This window comes from Neopsephotus bourkii, unplaced genomic scaffold (genome assembly GCF_033783945.1).
Source record: "Neopsephotus bourkii isolate Nb327-2 ecotype Australia unplaced genomic scaffold, CSIRO-AGI_Nbou_v1 NB_196, whole genome shotgun sequence".
In the NCBI taxonomy this organism is placed as follows: domain Eukaryota; kingdom Metazoa; phylum Chordata; class Aves; order Psittaciformes; family Psittacidae; genus Neopsephotus; species Neopsephotus bourkii.
In genome coordinates this window covers 6,877,207-6,901,975 of record NW_026900709.1, presented here as the reverse complement: position 1 = coordinate 6,901,975, position 24,769 = coordinate 6,877,207, and the positions used below count along the sequence as shown (strand labels likewise).

Genomic DNA, 24,769 nt, shown 5'->3' with positions numbered 1-24,769 from the left:
ATATAGTGTATTCTTTACCTTGAACAAATGTAATTTTAGGGGAATTCCACATTTAGCGTGGGAGCAAAAGGAAACATTTTTTTGGCAGCTTATCATCATCATCATCATTATTATTAAAATATGATAGCCATTTATAGCTGCTCATAGGAATGTTAAAAGTTTCCTTGTGCTCCCCCCATCTGTCTGCATCCATCTGTTGTCTCTTGTCTTGCACTGGAATTGTTAAGTTCTTTGGACAGGGACAGCTTTTTAAAAAATGGGGCTCAAGTTCAAAATTAGCAGCTTTATTAATACAAGAAAACAAAGATAAGGGTGATGTGGGCCAGCAGGCACTGCACAAGTCAGGACTATCAACTATTCATAATCCATTTGTCCCAGGTGAGGCAACTCTGTGTGTGTGCTCATATAGGTGCCTGGTGTACGTGCGTACATCTGAGTTGTATTTAGCATTTTTATTTTCTCTCAGTGGCTGCACAGGTGGTGGGAATGCTGATCGTATCCAGAAGTTACGGAAGGAGTACCATCAGGCCAGGCGGGAAGGCTTGCCTTTCTACGAGGATGACGAAGGAAGAACGCAACCCTCTGATTACGACCAGCGCTGGGTAGGTCCACAGTATGATGCAAAGTGCTTTTGCAGGGTTCAGGATTAGCAGAAGGTGCTGATTTGCTTGTGATTTCCAGAAATACTGTTGTCATCTTAACATGAATTTTGGGGGGTGTAGAAATAGAGAAATCCTTAATGCCAGCCCACCAAAGAAAATATGAATAACATGAAAAGTTGGCTAAAAATAACTTGTCTGTTCACCGTGTTTGATTTAGGCCCAGGTTTCCTCTCTTTAGGCCTAAGGTATGAAGTCATTGCCAGATGTTGTCACATGTGGTAGAATCAAGGCTTTTCAACAGGATTTATGGTACTCTGGCAGTTCATCCAGTGGTTCCCTGGGTTAAAAGAGCGTTAGAAGAGCAGACTCTCACTGTGCTTATCTTCAAAGTGAGAGGGAGGAAACAGAGGCATGTCTGCTCCTGCCTTTCTGTCTGCACACTGGACAGTAGCAATCTGGCCACAGTACATCCTCAGTAACTGAAATTAGTAAGTGAAATATGGAATAATTTCCTCCTCTCCCACCAAAAGATGTTAAAATATTACGCCTACACTATAGAGCTGCTACAGACATGCTGTACTCCCTGTTTTACACCACACAACGATGTATTATCTACCCCACTACCAAAGGTTCTGTGGTAGAACCAGAGATTAAATCGGCAGTGCTGGATTTTTGAATGTGTTAAATAAATGCAACAGCTGTAGTCTGTGGGATCACAACTGCAGTACTCAAGAGCTCCACCTGAGCAGGTTTCAGAGTTGGACTCTGTCTCTTTAAAAGTAATTATAATCAACCAGCATTCACAAGTGTAACTTTGATAAGGTGCAATTTATGCTAAATTTAAAATTTTAGTTTAAAAAGAGACGGAATTATGTTAAAATCTTAAGAATGTACAGACACCTGAGGTTTGAACTAACCGTGGTTTTAATGTCATAGGATCACAGAATAGTTAAGATGTCCTCCAAACTTATCAGCATGAATGCTGAGGTGAAATCTTCAAGCATTGGGGTTGTAGTCCAAAAAAGTCGTGTGTGAGACAAGACTATTGCAGTCACAGAGAGTTAGTAAAAAGGGTGGTTTTACATAAGTTATCCTACGTATTTGTTCATTAACCCCCCAAATGTTGCTGTATATGTTATTCTTGCCTGAAAGCAGTTAACTTTTATCTACTGCCTTATATTTTCTGACCCAAATTTGGGAATATGTGTCGTTCCCATTCTTCTTCTGAATAGCTTTTGTAAACTAAAATTAGAATTTGCATCAGATGTGTCTTTCTGTTGAAATGTATGGTGTGATAAGTCTGACAGAAGCCCCAGACTGGGCCAGTGGTACCTCTTCACTCTTCAGCAGCCTGAGGTTTTCTGCTTCTTATCTGAAACTGATAAAGCTTTATTAATCCTCAGAGGAGGTTGAGATTTATGGTCCAGTGTAGTTTCCTGAGATTCATAAAGGTTTCTTCTAGGTAATCCTTTCTAAGCCTCTCCTATTAGGTATATTGTCCAGAGATTACTGATTTCCAAAGCTTTGCTTTTCCTGTGAGGCAAGTTGTCCTTGATCAGAGCACCTGAAAGGGAGCTTTAAGTATCTCAATCTTGAACTGATTCATAATAATGGCACCAGGGTTTTTCTTTTTGTCCTTCCAATGCAGAATAATTTAAATGTCCCTGTTGTGAGGAATGGCAGTCTGATTAAAAATCAGAGTTTACCTTAAGGGCTTTAATACTCTGAAGTTTGTTGCTGCAACAGTTCCTCTTGTTGAAGTGGTTTACAAATTTCAAAGAGTTGTGGTCTCTTCACTGCAACAATATCATCCATTGATCCATCCAGCCTTGCTTTCATAAGCGCTGTCTTTCAGTCTGGAAAATACTGTGGCCACAGCTTGCTCCCTTTGGACTCCTGGCTGAAATTTCTACTCTTACATGTAGTTTTACCTGTAAAATACCTATGTTACATCAGTCCAGACAGAAAAAAATGGAACACCAATAGAATCAAAAATGTTAACAAGAAAACAAATGCCTCAAAGGATCTTGCCAGGAGAGTCCTCAAGCAGCGTCACCTTTCCCACCTCGAACTGCTGACCCTCAGCAGTACTGTGCTCACGCAGATTGAACAACAGATGACGTTTTCTACCTTTACTCATCAGTGAAGAGACATGCTGATGACTAATTGCATAATTATAAATAAATAAAACTAACTCTTGTCTTAAGGATGTCAGGTCTTTCTTTAAAGACAGGCAGCTGAGGAAGAGGAAAACCTTCTGGTATAAGTTTTCTTCTTTCCCACAAGAGGTTATGGCATAAGGGAAGCTGCAGCTGGAAAGGAGATCTCCCTATGTATTTTTAATACTCTGTTAGTTCTTTCTGTGCTTTTGTCAGTCAGCTGTTTTACCTAAGCCAGCTTTCCTATAAGATGTCTTTCTAATGTACAGCAGCTGCTGTAATCACTTCCCACCATCTCATGAAACATGCAGATAAGTTGGGAAATAACAGAGGATAATTTGAGAAGACACAATCCCATCACAAATCAACAGCTTCAGAAACGTACCCTGGGTCTTGTCCTCCCCAAAAAGTATCTGAGAACTTACGAGGCAAATTTCTATCTGATAAAGCTGACATTGACAAGTGGCCTTTAGCTGACACTGTAGTGGGGCAGAATTTCTAATAGAAGGGGTATTTCTAACAATCTACTTTTTTTTGAAAGTGGGATAAATCAAGTTAAAGTGCAGAGCCGGCTGAAAAGCTGGCATTGTAAGGGAAAATGATCTCATGACAGGCAATTGGGATCCATAAATGTTTTAAAAATAAGGTCAAAAATTCATTTTAAATAGGCCTGCTATTCTCTCATCATCCATTTCCCACCCGCCCCCCCCACATCCATTTTCCAGTTTTCCTCTGTTCTTCTCATCTGTTGCGGGATGAATTTTTTGCTCTGTTGCGCCTTCATTCTGCTCTCCCTTCCCCACAGTCTGTTCTTTTTCTTTTTGTAAGTAACTGAATAATTCAGTTTAGTGTGTCTCCATAAACAGACACATGTATATAGCACTGTCTGTGCTAGAGAGCCATACCCTTTGAAATTTTCCAGTTCCTTTGTGCTTTGGTTTGTTGTTGAGGTTTGCATCCTTTGGACTCATCCCCACCCCTGCCAACCCCCCTTTACGTTTATAACTAGGATAGATGATAAGCCAAATGCTATAGGGTGGATCTCAAGGCTTAAAGTAAACCTCAGCTAGTTAACCAAAGGACAGGCTGATGAGAAGTATAAATATTGTCTAGGAAAATGAATGCCTGTTCTTGTCAGTGTAATGTGAGATTACCCTGAAATTTTCTGACACCTAGGGTATATCGGGAAGTCTCTGCTCAAGACAGAGTTTAGGCATGTGCATACGTACTCATGTCTTAGTTGGGCATGAGATAGTGAAAGCGCTCATGAACTTACCCTATACAAATGTAATCCAGGTCTACAGAAAGAGGCATTATATGTTTATATACTATTATCATATACTGCAGTGTCACTCAGATCCTGAGAGAACCATGTAAGCACTAAGCTGCTAGAACTTAGTCTCCTTAGGAGCTGGAGGGTTTTTTCATGCGGCACATCTTTTCAGGGCTTTATAGTCAAAGACTGATACCAGATCATGAGAAATAGCAAAGGAGCTGTCAAGACAAAGCTGTGAAGTTAGCATCTGCACTTGTATTTAAGGGCATTTAAATAATGAGGAATTAATCATCTATTTGAGGATTTACTTGGATTGTCTTACAGACTTTATACAAATCCAGTTACTTAAAACATCAGTTCTTTCCTTCAGGGTGGCAGTAAATCCTTGAAACTTTATCTTTTTAATGTATGTTCAAGGACTGCGTGTAACACCCGCCACGTTGCAAATAGTTCTTCACCTGTTAGTGATCGCATCAGCTTCACTGTACAAAACCTTGCGTTAACTGGTTCTAAAAGCTATTTCCTTGTTTGCAGATCAGATTTGCAAGCTGATAAATAACCTAAAGATATAAGAAAAGCTGTCTCTGGATAGTAGCTGTGAACATTTCAGTTGAAATAAATCTGTAATGTACTGAGTTTTGTCAGTTCCCAGTTGAGAGTATGAAAGAAGAATCATGCCTGTCTGTGTTAAAGGCCAAGTACTTTATTGTGTGCCTGGCAGGGATCCAAGCCTAAAAATCAACCAGAACAAAAAAAGGAGCGTTAAGAACCGCATTATTTTTCCATAATGTGTCAAAGGGTTCTACACTTGCTTCAGGATGAATAAGGAGCTGTTTATACTTTTCATGATCAATTAATTCCAGGTTCAGGATGTTGCATTTCAAATAGGTTAGGTTCCCAAAATGCACAGACGTTTGTGTTGGACCACGGTTAGAAACCAGAATTCCAGCTTCTAGAATAATAACATTCCTGTCTTCTAGCGCAATGGGAGAAGCCGACAATTTTATGTACTACGTGAAACCATATAGCAAAAACTGCTGTGAATTCCAGACTTTCTGAGCCCACATACTAATAGTAGAAAACATTGAATTAAATATATATATATAAATGTACTCAAAGTATAGCAGCTTTTAAAACTATGGATTTGAAAGTATTTGTATATATGTTATTAAAATAGTAATTAAGATAGTATTTGGAACATTTTATTAGGGTGTATGATTAACTTACCAACCAAGGACTTTTTATGGTCACTTCTTATCTCTGTATAATGAAGGTTGCAGATCAGGATGTATTCTAAAAAGCCGTTCAAACTAAACAGAGGGATTTCAAAATTTACGGGCTGGCTTTTGGGGGTAAGTTTCAGGAGAAATTATTTTGGAGAGATCCCTGCCAAACCTCATGTGAAAAATAAACTATTCCAAATGGCACATGCAAAGAGAGCCAAATTCAATTCCATTAATTCTGGTAATAAAGAATGACTCTAAAAACTGGTTTGGAGTCATTCCTACTTACACAAAGGTTGAATTTGGCATAGGTTATCTGAACCAGAGGGGAGTCTGAAATGCTCATGTCTTCATGCTTAGCACTGTGTACACGCTCTTATTTACCAAGGGAAACAGTTCTGGTGCCATATGTCGTCTTACCGAAGTCCACCGGTGCTGTTTGTACTTACAATAGTATGTGAGTTCCAGAATTACATTGTGCCATCTATGCCACAAGGTAGCTCGTCACACAGCTGCTTTTTGTTGTATTTCAATAATTTCTCTTACTTCATCCAAGTAGTTGAAGGAAATCAGACAAAAACACGTGGTGGTGCCAGGCTGTGGCCATCCTTGCCGATTCACAGCACGGAGAGGTTCCACATTAACACATGTGACAGTGGTCATGTCCTTTGCAGTTAGGAGAGGTTCTTCTGACATTGCCAAAATGGAGAACTTGAGTGGGGAGATCACGGAGATCATGACAGCTGCCACAGATCATGGTGATATGATATGAAGGGCCCTAGAGGTTTTCTGTTGTATATATTTTTCCTAATTTCCCACTATGTTTAGGGAGGCAAGAGGCAAACCTCCAGCTGGTAATTATATAGATGAGGGGAGGTTGTGGACATGTAATCCATGCTACATCTATGCTGAAGAGTTACTACATTTGGGCACACAGGCCACGGCTCTGCAGCTTTTATCCTTTGGAGCGCAATTTCATGGGCACAGAAATAGCCTTTTCAGAGCTAGGCTGTAGTCTGGTTTCACTGTAGTTCTGGGTAGCATGGTAGCTGGGTCTTTGCAATTTGCTTCCATTTTGGCAAGCTTCTGCCAGTCTTTAACAGCTTTCTGTATACTTGTTGATCACTCCATAGATGGGTAACTGTGTGGCCACTTCCCCTGAGCATGTGTGCACAGTCAAATCTCAGGCCAGCATCACATGCAGAAGGTGCAGGAGGACTGAGATTTTAACATGGAGCCGGGGCATGTGGGGTTGCTGAATCTAATACTTTGCACTTTGAACCTTCATTACATTCAGTGATATGTGACAGCTTGCTCCCGACCCCTAACAAGTCAGTGCCCCGCATACCCTAGAATCAACTTCAGGCCTGACTACAAGGTGGAGGAGGGGGGAGGAGTAGGTTTTCTTTTAAAATCGACCTCCTCTTCCTCAGGCCAGTAGTAAGAGGTATGCTTCAATTTCTAGAAAAGGGCCCTGGTTACAACACCGCTCATCTTTTAATCACAAGACAAGTCTGTAATGCCACAGAAATTCATGTCTGAAGCTGAGCATGTGCTTCGGTATTTGTTAGACCAGCCTGAAATCAGGCCTCAAGCTTAATCCCTTCTTAGGCACAAGCTTTTGCCTTTACTACCACCTATCTGGTGCATTTATCAAATAGGTGCTGACACGAATGACTTCTTTTTGAATTCTCACAGCTTAATCTCCCTGGGTTATGTTCTCGTTCAGTGTGTTGCTGATAAAAAAGAAATCTCTTCCCTAAAAAAATACTGATGATCCAAAGAGTTGCCTAGCTACTGTTGTCCCAGACAGCGCCCTGTTTCCTAAAGGTGCTGGTCACTGTTCAGTTTTGCCTGCTAGGGATGACATCCCACTAAAGCAGATAGCAGTTTTGACAAAGGACTGCAAAATTTGTCCATTTAACATAATGGAAAGCAGAATGACCCAGTGAGGCAAGCAGCAATGGTTGCCCAGCATGTGCAGAACAGGGTCAATCTTGAAAGAAGCTGGGTCAAGCAATACAACTATGTCATTGAGGCTGTTACAGAGTACAGATCCTTTATTTGTTAAAGTTAAGTATGTGACTGCAGCCAACTGAAATAATGGACTTTTGATTACTTTTGATTTCTGGATTGAGTTCTTCTATTGTGTGTCTATGCAACACTTTTCATTATTGCAGCACAAGATCTGAGGTGGAAGCCTTGGGTCTCCTTGCGTTTTGCTGAAGTTCCTCACTGCAAAATGCATTAACAGAGCTGCTTGTTAAATTTCATCCTAGGCGTGGTTTCAGCAGTCAGGGTGTCAGTGCTCTGGCTATATTGTCTTGCAGTTAAAAAACACTAAAAAGTTCAAGATTTGTTCACAGCTAAGGTGTGAAAAGTAATTAGAATGTATCGCTGGATGCTGGGTATAGCAATTATCTATGAATATATAAAGGCTCTATTTTTCTCAACAAACAGGCGACATTGTTATAATTATTTAAAATGAAAAAGAAAGTCACTGACTCAGACATGGAGAGATTGGGAGGATAACTTTATTAGTTCCCAGTCTAAGGTCTGCAGTGCAGATGCTAATCTAATATCAAGACTGCATTAAAATAAAGTACAAAAAATGGGAAAAGAGAACTCCATTTACCCTGTAAGGCTGGTGCTGTACAGGAGTTTGGCTTTTCTGCTCAAGTCCAGCTCCTTTCAACTTTCAACCTCAACTCTAGTTATTAAAGAACACTGGGAAAAAGGAGTGCTAAGCACCTTTTTGCTTGCTCAGTATGGGTTCCAACGGAACACATTCCTTCTACTGAATGTGCTGAGATTTGAGAAGTTCTGCAAAAGTTAGTATCAATTTCATTTTTGTTTGCAATTGTTTTTTAAAACCTTCTTGAAGTTTCTTGCTTTGTTCAGTAAATGGAACTTGCAGACAGGAATTTCCCAATGAAGAAGGGAGTCTGATAAAATACTGGCACTGTGCAAGCTAATCTGAAGGGTTGGTTTTAATTTGATTTGGTTTTAACAATAAGAAAGCGAGAGGGACAGATACTGCTGCCTGTGGTGTTGTTGCTTTTTCCTCATCAAATGGCTTGGCTGCTGTGTTAAGTGTCATATTGCCCAGTGTTGAGAAGAGCCATTCCAGCTGAACTGTATGTCGTAAGTCTTGTATGATAGGAGATAATGAGTCTTTTGTAATCCAGGTGATATTGGGATGTCTGCCTTCCAAGCAGAAATATGAGTTCTGGCCCTGCTGCCTTCAGGGGGTCATGCTATTCAAGGCAGATAATGTGTGAATAATCCAGCGTCCCATAGTAGCATAGATTTCATAAAGTAGCGTATCAAATTCAGCATGTATGCTGGAATGCATGCAACTAAACAAGAGGATAAATAGTGGTATCTCATCTAAAATGCAGTATGGTCACCAATTATACATAAGATTCTTCTGATTTTCTTGATAGGCTGGCAAAATTACTATTGCAAATAACGCACTCTTGTATTAGGAAGACCAATGCTGCACATGACAACAAATAACAGCAGTGGCTCTCAAGAAACGTGGATCTTGGGGAGGCCCAGCCTGGGTGCTTTTACACCATCAGGTATTCCAAGGAAAGTTAGAGTAGCAAATACCTAGAGTGATATTGTGACTTTGAAGTTATGGTATGACTCAGACCAAAGTGAACAAATTGGGATTCTGAGGAGATCCAAAATTTTCTTATATTGGAGTAAGCATGGTTATATTAAATTATATCCTGTATAATTTGATGGTAACTCTTTCAAGGTAAGATAAAAATTTATAATTTGAAATACATTCCTGTGCCTTCCATCCCTGGTCTGTCATCATCAAAACGAAGTAGTTCTGACAATCTAAATTCAATCTTTCCTGTGGAATGATTATAGGGGAATTTAGCAAAATACTATCCAGTGGTCCCCACCAGTGGATTAGTGTGAACATTTGCATTTGAAGCTAATTTTCAAAGTATTTCTCTTAATTTGCTAGGAAGATACCTGTCAAGTTAGCAATTAAACTGTAATTTGGTCACTGAGGTGTTTACGCGGATTAATAGATCTCCCTGTTAAGCGTGTGCTCCTGGGTTTGAAATAATAGCTATACTGCGTGGTAGCATGACCCCACTTGAGTTTCACACACACATGCACAAAATCAAATTCCATCACATTTTAATGCAAATTTTACCTTTGCAAATGATGGCCTGAAAAGAATGAGTTTCCATGGTAACCTTAGGGAACACATAACCTGTTTATCATAACTTCTCCATGAAGCAAGACAGGGGGTGGGGAACATGCTTTGATGTCAGCTATATTTTTCTGTAGACAGCATTCTCCTCTAGCACATATAGAGAATTTGCCAAAATGCTCCTGTTCTGTCCTAAATAAACTTTTTCTCCCTTTTTTAGAAACAGAAGCAGTCATATGGAATAACATAGGAGGGAGCTGCAGTAAGCGGTGTTCAAAACCATTAACTGACCTTTCAGCTCCTGTCTGTATTTTGACAACTAGGTCAACATTTTGAAAGACCAATCACAAATTAATACTTAACAGATCTCTTCCATCACTTTCTCTCTCCTTGCTTTCCCTCCATGCCTTGTGTTTGGTCCTCAGGTACACCTGCTGCCTTTCAAAGGCACTTGTTTTCATGTTCTTCCACTTCGCTGCTGAAAGTAGTTTGAAAAATGCCTTGAAATGTCTCTGAACTCCTACACTGTGGAGCTGCCACAGAAAATATATTGATTATGCTTCACATTTGGGGCTGACTTTCAGAGTTGAGGTGGTGGCTTCTGGAGCTGCCATTAGCCAGGAGCGAGTTTGATGGCTGCAAGCATCTGCAAGGTTGTATTTTTCCTGCAGATGCACAGTAACTCCTGGCTAAAGGAAAGTATGTCTGCAACGTTTTTTTAAGGTCATTAGGAGTAAGGAACAGATGTTGAGGTTTTTCAGAACGGTGCTTTGAAGTGCTTTTTAGGAGGCAACTGACAGGACTGACCCTATAGGCAGTGATTTTTGGGACTGGAACACAGAGGAACCATTGCCCACAGTTACCCATCTGGTATCCATCTGGTACCGGCAAACAACAGACAGTACCAAATCACAAAGAAACTGTACCAACTGCTAAATTGGTATCAGCAAGCAAAGAAGGTCGCCACCCAACAGCAGTTGCAAGCAGGAGAAACAATGTCTGTAGCATTTACAGACTGGTATCTGAAGATCCGGAGGAACCTGATGCCAGAGCATATGGAAAGCAATTCCTCTCTCTGAGCCTGCTTATGCTGATGTTGTTTGTTCAGTATTAATCCGGGTTTGGGACTTTTCTCTTGCCTTTTTTTTTTTTCCTTAACCACATGGAATTTGCACTGTGAAGAGCTTTTGTCATGGTGCCTTTGAGAGAGCGCCTCTCTTTAGTGGCATCTATGTTTAACAGGATTAAGGTGGATTTAATACCCTGTGCTACAGACTAACCATTCAAATTCTAGGAGTACTGTTCCACAGTGGTATCAGATCACAATGGAAGGAGTTGAGGTTAACTTTTAACTCCATGACGATTTACTTTTTGCGGTTTTTCTTTGATGTGAAGTATTTCTGGGGAGAGCTGTGGCAGGGGGTTGCTTCCCAATTTTCTTGCCACCTTCCTCTTCTTCCCTTTGTTCATTTTCCCCCTTCTTCCTCCTTTTCTTATCTTGAAGCAGTGTGCTAGTTTGTACAGTAGCTAAGTGTTTAGAATGTAATAATACAACAGTGAGAGATTTACTGCCTCTAGGCGCTACCCCTTCTACACTTGAGGACCTCCAGCAAGGCATGACTTTATAGACAATGAAAGGCTCGCTCTCCCCTGTGAAGCTGCCTGCCTGCAGGAAGCTTTTTCACTATTTCCACTACTTGGCCTGCAATTTAGTTCCATGCCCTGCTATTTCCCCCTTCCCTCCCTTTTTTCTTCTGTGACATAGAAATGCATATACCCCCCATGTACACATTCAGCACCAACACCAGATGTAGGTAGATACGGTGAAATAGCATTATCTCAATGTGTATGCTAAAAACCTCAAAAATACCACAAACATTTTTGTCTTGCCTTCCTCATCGTAAATGGAAATATTGATCTGTCCCCAGTTTGCTTTCCAGGTACTGACAGTGTCATTTCATTTTCCCTAAAAAGAACACAAACTCATAGCTGGGCTGCAAAGCAGGGCCATTACATCCCGGCATTGGTGCCAAGAACTCTGCTGACTTAGCTAGAGAAAGATGCTGAAAGCCCCTGACTTTGAGAGAAAATTCAATTCAATTTACTTCATACAGTGTCTCTCATGAAGTATTTCAAAATGCCTTATATCAGGAGATAACATAATGAGAAAAAGCTGGGTATTCAGATAGCAAGACAAAATGATACACAACAATGAACTGGAGTAAAAGAAAAGACGACTGTCATTTAAAAGCAGTAATCATCTGGATAAGTAGTCTTGTAAACTAATTACAGTGAGAAGAGAAGAATGCAAGACTGGGAAGAACAAGAAGCAGCATAGTTTCAAACAGGCTAAGGCAGAGGTCTGGTTTCGGGGGGGAGGAATTGTGCACAGTACTGTAGAACAATTACAGGAGATCTGCTTCAGAAATGTATTCACATGTGTGCGCTATGTATGCTGTATATTGCATCACAAGTGTAGCTCAGTGACAAGTTATTCTCTCTAGTGGCTGGGAAGAGATTAATTACGTTGGCCTGGTTCAGTGGAAGAGCAATTGAAATGGCCTCTTATAGTTGGAAAGAATCAGTGCTGATGGGTGCTCAGAGTTTTTTGTTTTGCTGCTTTTAAGTTTTGCTCTCAGCTTAAAGACCTCTATTTGCCTCTGTGCTGAGAATAGGCTTGCAAGTGAGGGTGTCACAAGTCTGGTGCTCATTAAAGACAATTAAGAGGTAGAATTAACCAAAACATATTATATGACTAATGGAAAAAGAAGCCACCCACAGAGACAGACACAGGCCAGGAAATGATCTCATTTTGCCACGGTCACAAGTAAACCATAGTCCTCCAGCACCAGGGATTGGGGGATCTCAGAGCTGGGGTTCGGAAAGCAGAATATTATCTTTGTGGGGCTGTGCAAAAACACTTTGCAGTTTTGGCTTCACCTCCATCCTTGCTATTTTCTCTCTTAGTGTTGCAAGATACAGCAAATGCTGAGAGCTTGTTTTCTACTAAGCTAAGGCAATTGCCATGTTTTTAAACTGTTATGGGAACAGCCTGTTTCCCTTTTAAAGTTCCCATCTGTGTTTGTATTTCCCTCAGTCTATTGCCTTTATGGAGAATTTTCCGCTCCCTCTAAATCTAAACCATTAGTTTCACCTCCTTGAACAAGAGGTAGGGCATTACTGAGGAGGAAAAGTAAATCCTGAGATAATCAGCCCTGCTTAATTCCAGTATGGGAGCACTGCCATCATCGGTGTTCTTGGTGTTCCCTGCACAGGGAGAAGAGACAATGACTGTAAGTATGGACATTTGTGTGTGTATATGTGTATGTATGTGTATGTATGTATATATATGTGTCGACAGAGACAGGCAGAAGGGGAGCATGTAATTGCCTAGCAATCTGACCAACCAGGTAGTGCTCTGATTGCATACAGCTGATTTTCTACATGAAAGTGTTCAAAACTACTCACCAGCAAAACCAAGATCATCAGTGACTCTGGAGTGTGCGTCTGTTTCTTACAGGGAAGAGGAAGGATGGTTTGATTACTGTCTCTTCGTTCCTTAAGACAAGGATGTTTTCCTCACCCAAGGGAAATGCATTCTAGCAGCATGAACATAACTATTAATCAACGCTTAAGCAATAATCAGTGAATAAAAAATGATGACCAGAAACTGAAAATGTACTTGCATTGCTATTTTGGTGCTTTTCCTTTGAGATCATGCCCTTGCATTTTAATACAAACAGTTCTTATAAAATTAGTGCTGATATATTCTGAAAGGCAGCTTTTGAAAAAGCCAGCACTTATTTTTCACTTAAAAAGAAACCCCAAAACTAACAGGGAATGATACCTTAAGATCTGCATAAGTAACTTTATAAAGCTACCTCAGTTGTTTCTGAGATAGGTCCTCAGTTGATATGAACCAGTAATATCTTACAGGGTTACTTCAGAGATGGAGATGCCAAGATCATCATCACTAGAATGCTGTGTTCAAATGTGTGAAGACGTGTTCAGGATACAGAGACAGAAATGTTTTTCCTGCGTATTTTCACCCAAAAAGGAGATACAGCCACTGAGAGATGCAGGTGTATGTCAGCTTTGGGAATGCCTCCAAGAGGAATCAAATGCTATTGAAATTAAAACAAACCACCCTCATCAGTATTTAGCGTGCTTTCCTGAATCAGGGCCAAGGTATGTGGTAGCACCCATCAGAAACCAAGGCTGTGAGACTCTATGAGGAGTGCAATACCTTCCTTTAGTTCTTCAAGGTGTTTTTTGACAAACTTAATCACAGCTTAATAATAACATCAGTGTTCTTTGGAATAACCTCAAAACCAGACTAGTATAAAATGCTTAAAGTGAGCATGTACTGAACAGAAAGAAGACTCAATATTCCCTGTGGCTGAGCCCAGAAAACAGAACTTCAGGAGTCTATGAGATGGTGGCTTGGTCATGATTAGGCTGTGAGCAGGCAGCTGTAGCTGTCTGTTGATCCACCTTCCCAAAGTATGTTCCCTGTGTATTCTGTTAACAAGAAAATACAAAAGTTAACATTAGTTTCCAGATTACCCAAAACAAACTTTGATGGTGTTAGCCCCTGATTGAAGAACCTCTAACAATTACGGTCCCAAGATATCTGTAAAAGGGAGTGGGAGCAGGACTGAAAGGTATCTCAAGACCTGCCAGGAAGATACTGCTTCCTTCCTTGTGCTTGCAACTGTCCTACAAGCAAGTTTGTAACAGGAAAGTTGAAAGTGCTCTCTTTCCAGCAGTGGAGGTGATTTTGAGAGTTCCCGTAGAGTATCTTCTTGGTTTGCTATTGCAGCCACTTAGCGAAGAAAAGCGCTACTACAGTTATCAAAAAGAAGTATTAAAGGTGCTGTCTTATATCTAAACAATGGTAAAGAAGTACTGATGGGCTCATATAACATTAGACTCTTCTTTGAAGACTGCTTCTGTCGTTAAAATCAATGCAACTTAATTAAAGCAAATTATAGATAGATACATCTATAAATAAGATATTAAAGTGCGCTGCTGAATATGATAATTGCTGCATATTTAGCAATCAGCATGTGTGTTCTGCTTTTGCCAGGAGGGATTTCTTTCAGTGGAATCAATGGAGCTTTATTAAAAACCATCCAAATTAGAGGGAGAAATGATGAGTGTTATAATAACGCAAAATCACTGTTTCAACTTTCTTTGCAAAACCAGGAAAGCAAAATACATCCCTCTTTGTGTATGTAAGGAAAACATCAGGAAAATTCTTTTGAATTGTGGACACTGGTAGAATTTTTAATTTTTACTCTTTGATGCAAAACATTAAAAAGCTGGATGGAGGAAAACATGTTTTCTGTGGAAATGCTGGAGGTCTTGGAGGGTGGGATAATTAGGATATCACAGCAGTAAGTGATTAAGAAGACCTCGTTCATCAACTTCCTCCATTTCACATGGAGCATCCAGTTCACTGCATTACATAACCCACCTCTGTTTGAACAGCTAAAGGAAGTGTTAGTGAGTCAAATCATGCTCTTAAATTGCACTTGCAGTGCCTACAACCAGGCAGACCGTTTAAATGCAAGAAAAATAAAGTGGGTGAATTTTGGTGCTTCACCTGTGCATGAAACGCTGAGGCTGGGGTGGGGAACAAATCCACTTTTACCTCTCTCAGTTTTTCTCCAGTTTTCACTTAATTGAAAACAAAAACCAACTGTGTCTCAGCAGAGGGGAGACCTGAAGGTTAAAGGGCAAATTCCGTTATACCACGGCTCTTTTTGGCATGCTGAATCTCAACCCATGTGATTAGAAACGCTCACAGACAAAAGAAGAGCTTTGAGAACAGAGGTCAAACCAGCATCTGAATCAAGTCCTTTTGCAGATGATCACAAGACTATTGAAAAGTGTACTAAGCAATGCAGCAGCTCTGCCTGCCATGTTTATACACAGACTTTCAGGCAAAAATCAGAACTGCGTGGCATTTTCAAAACACCTGGGTGATGGCAGAGCACATGCCTCACTCTGCTGACTCCTGTCTTTTAGTGCATGTCGGTCATGTAAAATACAATGGTAGTATCACACCATTTTTTTATGGTGAGAAAACCACAATGCACAAGCTCAAGTCACTCTCGATGTGGACACAGTGAAAAAGTTAGGAGTCTCAGGACTTCCATCTTCATAAGCTCTTCATGATCGCCCATAGTTTTAAGTCAGGCATGACACAAGCGAAGTCAGTGGTGGTTTGCACTGGGTCCGCAAATGTATAGCTAAAATCATCAGCCTTGATGAAGTTAAGCTGTTGCTACTTATCTCACTTTCTTTCTGATCTTAATGGTAATTGAAATGTTGGAGGAGGCTTATTGTTCAGAAGTGGGGAAAACGAAGGTTTAGAAGGAGAAATTAAAAGGGCAAAAGAGATGTTTAGCCTGTAAGTGAAAAATGAATAAGCCTGAATGCAACACCCACTCTGTATTATTCCTTTTCAAGAGTGTGAAACTTTTGACTCCGAGCCGTGCTTTTTTCTATAGCTAGTTAAGAAGCTTTAAACAATTTTTTTAACAAACTGATCTCTGCAAAGATGATTGAAATTTTCTATGTGCAGCTTTAAAAAAAATAGCTGCAGGAGAGGGAACAGTGACTGCAGCTTTCTGAGACAGCCACCCGGGAAATGGCTCTGCATTGTTCTTTTTCTTATGAGCAGTACCCATGGTCTTAGGTCTTCAGTGTCAACTTCACTTGGGATGGACCTGGAGCAGGGAGCTCCAGTGGCTCAGGTGGGAATTTGTGGGAGGAGGTAGAGCCCCAGGTTGAAAGCACACTGTCATAGAATCATAGAATAGTTAGGGTTGCAAAGGAACTTAAGATAAATCTAGTTCCAACACCCCTTCCATGGGCCTTGCCTCCAACACCTGTCCTTGCCAAGTGTGTCTCCAGTACTAGGGCAAGGAGCTGCTGCTGGCTTCCATTTGCAGTGGGGTAACTCTCACCATGAGCCGTGTGTGAATGCACAAGAAAAAGTTGATTCTGGCTTCATGAAGCTGAAACTTCAAAAAAGATCACTGTAGTTGTTACTGTTCATACCGCAATGGCTGTCTGACCCCAAACACCTTGATCCATATGAAAGGGGCAAGGGAAGCTTTCCTGCTGGCAGCTAGACTTTTAGCTTTTAACAAGTGCTCCAGGAGGAAAGCAGTATAAGGCAGGTGAGGAGGAATGAAATGCAGTGTCTCCTGGGAAAAAAATACAGCCTCTTGCACTGTTCTGCAGTTTTCAAGGGAGTCTCAAGCTTCAGGATGAAGTAAATCCCTTCTCTGCTCTTAAGGAATTCTGCAGCCCCAGAATTTTCCTGTAGGCAAATCTTAGACTTACTTCAAGCTACCTGCCTGCAGGTATGCTCTCCTTAAGCCTTATAATTTATTTGCAAATATTTGAATCCTCTAAGATACTTGGTCTGGCTTGAGCTGCAAGTGCATGTTCACATCACCTGCTTTATGGGTTTTTTTGTCCTGGGAGGTTTTCCTAGGGAGAATTGGCAGGATAGAGATACCTGCTATAGCTTATGACTTCTGGGTATTAGAAAACTCCTCAAAGTGCCCTGCAGTTGCTGTGTTTGCCAGGGACAGAGCTTGCACTGACACCCGCACAGCTTTTGTGTTCTCTTTTTCTTTGTAGTTGCTTTCCCTCTCTGTGTGTTTGGGATCTGCATGTGAAATGGAACACTATGAATCCTTCTGTGGTTTTCTGGTTTGAAACAAATGTGCATTCCATTCCATTTGTCCAGGGAAGAGGAGGGAGCTCAGCCTGCACTTGTTTTTCTCTGCCTTTTGACCTGTCACATTGGTCCCCTGCTGAAGGCTGTGGAGTTGGAGAGCAGCACACGGTGCGCAACTTAGTCTGTGCTTCCCCCAGCCTGGTCCTGCCGCTGGGGACTGGCAGGGGTTTCATTAAAGCTGTAGAGGTGTAAGAGGGTTTCCTCTGAAGTGATGCATTTCTGTAACAGAAATCTTATTTGCTAATGGAAATTACTGGTTTTCAGGAAAGGAGATTTGAACAACAAAACTGTTACCAGCCGTGTTGAAAAAATGCCTTACTGGCATACAGAAAATCCTGACCCCGAAGGCATTGACTTATATGGATGCAGGGTCTTGCCCGTTTGTCTTTTGTGACCGCTGCTATATGCTTCGGAAAAGTCGTTGTTATTCCCAAGGGGGCAATAAGGAGAATAACCTGCTGGTACAGAGGTTTCTGCCTGCTCTCCCTTCCAGGGAATGACTGACTCTTCAAGGCTTTACCTCTCTTCTACTTGTCAGAGGCTTTACTGTCTTCTTCTAGGCTGATGCTAGTTGTTTTGATTCATATGTGTGTCCAGTTTATTAATTTTCTATTCTACAGATGGTTTGGCCATACCAACACTTTGCCACAGTTAAGTTTCATGAATTGTTTGTTGTTGGGTTTTGATAAAGATAGCATTTCCTTTCCTCAGTTTAAGCATGCTGCTCTTTTAATTGCACTGATGGGATGATGGCTGTTTCTGTGTTTATCTCTACCCCATTATTTTTGCATATTCATGTTTTGCTTGTTAGTTGAGGCTGCTTTAGACTGAGATGATCTCTTCATAATGATGGCTCATATTTAAGTTGATGTCGTTAATTTAAACCCTAAAAATAAAGGAGCATGTTTTGGATCATTCTTTCTGTTGTGCATTACCATATGCGAAAAGTATATTTCATCTGCTGTCTTGTCTTCTCTTTACTGACTGGGGTGTTGGTCTGAAAAGCATTTCCAGCCACCTCCATTATGGGCTCACATAAGTAACACACCTTCCATCAGCTCCCACACCTTGATGGTCACCTCATGGTCAGTGTCCATTTGGCTTTGATAGAACTTCCAGGTTTTAATCCTTTTTTATTGCGACTACTGTGTGCTCGCCTAAATATTTTGTGATTCTTAGCTATGTGGTTAAGACCTCTGCACCTGGACTGAGGGCCAGCTGCAGACACCCTGTTTCAGGGAAGGAGGAGAATTCTGATCTTGTTAATTAGTACCTCTCACACTGGTTTTCAGTTCAGTTTGTTGTAAAAGACAGCAAGGAACCCTTTGCTTTGGCTCTCTCTGAAACATAAATAACTTGCATGAAGGAGGTATTTTCATTTTCGCAATTCCTCCTTTCATTGGGGTAGTGTTTTATTCTGGGCACCATTTTGTTGGTGGCTGAGTGATGATACGTTTGTACTGTCGCATGGACAGATGGAGAAGGGAAAGGAGAAGAAATGGCGGAGTCTTTAATTAGCCGTGCAGCGCCAGAGCATGCTTTTCCAGGGCGTCTGGGGTTTTATATAGGGTGTAGAGGCTCAGCCGCTCGATGGATCCAAATTAGCAAAATTGTGTATCCACCGCCAGGGCGTTTCTATGGTAACTGTCTCTCAAATCATATATACAAACAGACCTGGCAGGGGGTATCGCCGTCTATTTGGTCTGTAGGAAGCCATTGGAAAAGAGGTGTTTTCAGGCTGCAAAAAGGGCTTGTGATGTAAATATTTTTTACTTTCTGGTAAGTGGTGTAAGTTTTGGGATCAGTGATGGGTGCTGGCGCCATTCCGAATCTGTTTGTGTTTCTGCACATTGACTGACAGCTGTTACTCCCGATAGGTGTGAGAGTCATCACCAGGAAACTTGCATGAGGTTGCAAATGCACAGTTAGCAGGCATATCCTTTAGCTCGGAAACATCTTGCTGCTGCACATCATTAGCAGCCTATCTACAGCCGTGCAGGTAGACTGTATGCTACGTGGCTTTTGTGCTGAGCGAACCAAATTATATGTTCATTTCTTTTCCCCTCATCATTCCTCATAAAACAGCAGAAATCTGGAGGCTCTTTTCTCACCGGTGTACCTGGCGAATTAAGGGAAATCATCAACCTAATCAAATTAGCAGTGTAAGAACAGCCGAAGTGGCTGTGACTCTTCACCTAGGTGACTCTATCTTTATAAATTCTCTCTACATGTTGCTTTTCCTGGTGGAAAAAAAGAAAAATGAATGAATGATCCATTTAGCTTACTGCCCTCTTTTTGAAATGTAAGGCAATTATTGTTATTTTTCGCTTGTCCAAAGTCAGGGACTGCTAAAGCGTGGGTCATTTCAAATGGGAAGTGGTTATTTCTTGTGGCCGTCAGTTCCGTGAGAGCTCCTTTCTGGTTTAAGTCTAATAAAGGACAGTTAGCATGAGATCTGTGCTGAATAATCTTTTTCACCTATTATCTTGGATGCTGCATGGTATTGGTTGAGTGGTGAGTGTATAATGGTGTTTGTCTGGAATAATTCCTAAGCTTGCTTAGTAGCTTCAAGGGATAGTGCCTCTCTTTGCACTGGGCCTTGGCTTATGTGATCGGTCCATAAGAGACTGTACACAGAAATGCTATGTAAAGGTAGATAAGGCTATGCCTGAGTGCACAACCCTTCCCATTGTAGAAGCTTATACATATCTTCAGTGAAAATGGCATATTGTTCATAAATTACAGGACTGACAGGAATGTACTCTAACCTGTAGAATGTTAAAAACATGTTAATTTTTGTTTTCTCTTTTTACAACTAGGCATTTGCCGAAAGCTGTGTGTGATTTATTCTTTTCTTTTTAATGAATTGTTAAAAATGTTTGAAAAGGCATTAAATCTTCCTTTCTGCTATTAATTTGTAAAAGGGGAGGGGGATTTTAAATGGCCTTTTAGTATATTGCCTTATAAAACTGCTGATTCTAGCAGCACCGGAATAGGAATACATACTAATGTAGGAAACACTGAAGGCAGTCAGAGCCTTCTGCATTTATGGAGGAAAAGACTAATAGCTCCATTTTAACAAGGCTCTTAACACTTTGGGCCATCAGCAGGCATTGAGTGAGTGAAATTGGGAGAGCTCCTGTGTGCTAAAAGCATTGAAGTTCACCATTTTGTACCCTAGTTGGAGCCTTCCTGATAGAATTGCACTCTCCAGCCAACTCCAGTTGCCATCTTGAAAACAAACCAAGCAGCGAGCTGGCATTTTGACTGAGTGCACTAATGCTTCACTTTTGAAATGGCACCAGAGCATGATAAATACACTTAACTCCCAGCGGGATACTTAGCTTTGCAGTGGCGTTAGAGAAAGTTTCTGCGTGTGTGTTAAGAATGCAAGCAAAGCCTGTTTATAGCACGTTTTATACTTGACCAAAACACAGAAGAGAGGAAAAATCTGCAAACCTGATACTAAGACACAAGCTTTGATTCAAGTAGTTACGCCACAGAAATCAGAAGGGATGTGCTTAATTAGATTACATCCTCATGTTACTGAATTCTAGGGGAAAGGCCAGCCAGGGGAGGAGTTTCACAGGTAGGACACAGGCAAGGGAAAGGCTCTGAAGAATGTACCTGTTCTAAATAGCTCTTTGATACGGAAGCCTTTCTTGTTAGCAGTGATAAGATTATGTACGGGATTTGTATCTTCTTTGAGCCCCTGCCTTTCTGTTGTCAATTTTGGCATGTTGCAGCATCATGTGTTCTCTCCTTATCATTTTGAGATGCATTGTTAGTAGCTGGGCTGCATAATTGATCTTCATCTCTAATTACTCTCCTCTCCACAGGTGCCTGGAAAAGGTCCAGATGGGAGCTCATACAGTCCCCACTTCGAGGGGATGGAAAGGCAGTATGCATCCTTACCCAGGTATGGCGCTGAGCCTCACACACGCACAGTCTGACTCACCCTCCCTCCAGTGGGTGGGGAATTCAGCCCACAGCTATATCTGACTCCAGCTTGAGATATTATTTTGCAGTTTTGTCTTGCCACCTTATGCTGCTGATTTAGTGCCATCTTTATAACTCTACTCTTAATATGGACTTTTGAATTTATGTATTTTAAAAGGTTTTGCATTGAATATGTCAGCAAGAGTCATGATCCACAGGTAGGGAACATGACATTGAGGAAACTGGCTTTGCAGAAGTAATAACAGGTCGTAGCAGGGCATAAATGACTGAGTTTAAATGTTCCATCCCTGGCAGTGTCCAGGGCCAGGTTGGATAGAGCCTTGGGTGACATGGTTTAGTGTGAGGTGTACCTGCCCACGGCAGGGGGGTTGGAACTAGATGATCTTAAGGTCCTTTCCAACCCTAACCATTCTATGCTTCAATTGTACAGTCTTAGCTGGCATTGACAGAGTACTGCTGTGGGAAGCCTCCACTGCAGCAGCCACAGCCACTGAAGTCCCACTGCTGCTGCAAGGACTGACTGACTAGCAGTCTTGTTCCAGTAGAGCATCTCTGTGCTTTAACTGAGCACTGTGGAAATGAGAGTGAATTCTCTGAGGGCTTTTTTTAATTTTTAATCCTTATCAACTCAATGAAGAGTAATTCTAGTATGAAACCAGTGGGGCATAACAAAAAGGAAGCATTTCAGAGATTTCAGTCCCATTTCTGTGGGAGTTCTAATAGCAGAGTGTAAGCCGTAGCAAGCCAGAAAGGCGAACGAGAGGATGCTAGGAAATATAGTGGGAGGAAAACAAAAATAGAAAAATATTCCCCTTTTAGAATTAGAGGCCTAAGAAAGACCTTAAGGGGGTTGCCCAGTCCACTTCTTGGTCCTACAAGCAAGGTAATTTGCAAAGGCAAAGCAAAAATAGCTATTTAAAAGCAAGAAGAGATTCTTCATTGTGAAATAATGCTGGCATTTAGGAAATCAGTGAATCTGCTTCTTTTTCCACAATCTACATTCAAAGGTCTCACTGGAGAGATTGATTGATAAATGTGTAGTGCTGTGTCCAATTCCAGATGAAAATACAAAGATGTTTTTGGAAACCAATATATAGAGGCTGTACCACAAGACATCATTGGATGTTTGTAGGTATTTTTCAATGTACATGGTTTCTAAACTGAACGACCTGTCTGTAGTTTAGTTACTGCCTTCAAACAGTATTTGTGTCAGCCATTGTTTTGGAAATTCATCCTGTGCAGTAGCTGGCTTTTCTAACAGAAGCCTGCTTTCAGGCAGTGTCTTGTACATATTTCCTGACTGACTGTGAGTATTCTTACTCTCCTGGGTAAGTAGCCATCTTTTTCCATAGCTCTCCAGTACTCAGGTCTCCTCTCATGTTTTTAGTAGTCATTTTGCAGGTTAGTTAGGTGTAGTTTAATTATGCACACTCTTTTTTTATCTATTTTAAATTTCAATTTTGTTGAGTACTTCCTTGTGAATTACAAGAATGAATTAACAATTGGTGGCCAGTGTAACTCTCTACAGCAATTTTCATATTCCAGTATCATGTCTCTTTTTATTCATTTTCCCTTCAAAGCTAATCAACCTTATTTTTTCAGTCTTTATAAAATGTAAATTTCCCAGTGAAGTCTTAACTCCCATCACCCAGAATACTTTTTATTTCACTAGTATTTCTTTCGAGGATGACCAGAAGTGGGCACAATAATGCAGATGTAGATGTGCCCTTGCTTTATGCAGCAGTGTTGTCTGTATTCCTTCTATCTTGTTCTTTTTCAAACGCTCTGCATCCTTGGCATGTCCGCTAGGTGTGTGTACCATAGGGGGTACTCTGCACTTTGCGTTTTCATGGAGGGGGGATAGGTTTGGTTGGATTTTGAGGTTTTTGTTTAAAATAGGTCTGTTCTTCCCAAAACTGGGACTTGCTGGAAATGCGACTCTAGGTTTTCTAACAGGTTTGAGTATTTAGCTGGCTGGGTCTCACCCTTTAGGAATTCATCCAAACATTCAATAAGCTTTTGAAGATCAGCGTGAAAAGTGCCGTTTCTCTCAGTGCCTAAGAGGATCATGCTAGAGAGTGTGGGCCTGCACTTCAGCAGGGCTGTGTGTGCTTTCTGATCCGAGCACTTGCACTGCTGCACACAGGTCATGAATTGCTGTGCCTCCAGAGGGTTTCTTCCCTGGCAGGAGAAGAGCTTTGGGGCAGCGCACCCTCAGGTGTGCCTGCAGTCCAGCAATCCACTGCTGCCTTTTATACTTGGGGTTTGTAAGTTTTGCAGTTTCATGTTGCTGCAGTAATTAAGCCCTGGCAGTCACAAATGACTAGATTGCTACAGTGAAGTCTAAATCCAGAAGAGGATGTAGTCTCATTGCCAGCCACTAATGGAAATGAGTGATTTCTTTTCTTCTGATGGCTGACTGCCCAGAAGTATTAAAGGAATCCAGGTAAAAACTACCCACTTTCCAACTTATTCTCAGTGGAGGATCCATGAATACTACTCTAATGGGCAGCATTATTACAAAAAAAAAAAAAAAAAGAAAGGAAGTTAGAAACACAGAGATAATAATTTCCTCGAAGAGCTGCTTTCTTATCCCCAGCATTCTAGTATTATTTCATGATTTCCTGCCTGTGGGTTTATTCCCCTCCTTGTCTTGTCCTGTCCTGTCCTTATCTTGATCATAGAGTCATAGAATAGTTCGGGTTGGAAAGGAACTTAATATCATCAAGTTCCAACCCCCTGCCATGGGCAGGGATGCCTCACACTAGACCATGTTGCCCAAGGCTCCATACAACCTGGCACAAGTCCAGGTAAATAACGTCAGCTGCTCTGCCCCTGTCCATCAGTTCTGTAGCCCCATCATAGAAGGCCACCAAATTGGTCAGGCAGGATTTCCCCTTGGTGAAGCCATGCTGGCTGTCACCAAGCACCTTGTTGTTTTTCATGTGCCTTAGCATGCCTTCCAGGAGAATCTGCTCCAAGAGTTTGCCAGGCACAGAGGTGAGACTGACTGGTCTGTAATTCCCTGGGTCTTCCATTTTCCCCTTCTTGAAAACGGGGGTTATATAATCACATTTGATATAGACGTGGTATATAACTGTCTGCATACTTGCCCATTTAAGTCCAGTTTAATAAGAGGTATTTAGAGAGTCTTCAGATGAGGGTTGTAGATGCTGGGAGACAGTTTCTTACTGCAATACTGTGTTGAGTCCAGGATCTTTGCTGCTACGCTGGTGTGGCACACACAAGGAAAGAGAGGCAAGTGTTTAGACTGCAACCAGTTTCACTCAATGAGGAGGGAAGGGGGGATCTGTGCTATGTCAAGAGAAGCTGGGATCTACACAGTAAAACTGTTCTGCTTACCTGGAAGCCAGCAGGAGTCATGCCAGTGTGTGGATATGGACAAATTGAGTATGAGAGCTTTGGTTTTCCTCCCCACTGGTCAAGAAAGAGGAATGATCACCTGCCAAACAGCTTTATGAACGTCTGGTGCCCTTAAGCACTACCCTGTTCCTGTGCAAAGGCACACCTCCTGCATGAGAGGGAATTCAGACTGCCAGCAGCATCCAAACGTATCTGCTTGTGGGTTGTAAAAATCTAAGCTTTG

General features: G+C 41.3%; 1 protein-coding gene across 5 annotated transcripts in view; it reads left to right on the top strand.

Moving 5' to 3' along the window:
- PARD3B (par-3 family cell polarity regulator beta) overlaps positions 1-24,769 on the top strand; it is a 415,652-nt gene that overhangs the window by 365,612 nt on the left and 25,271 nt on the right. For all 5 annotated transcript variants that reach the window (XM_061378222.1, XM_061378232.1, XM_061378213.1 and 2 more), the window contains 2 exons: positions 467-602; positions 21,042-21,121. In XM_061378222.1, the coding sequence (XP_061234206.1) occupies positions 467-602; positions 21,042-21,121 (216 nt within the window). The remainder of the gene's footprint in view (positions 1-466; positions 603-21,041; positions 21,122-24,769) is intronic.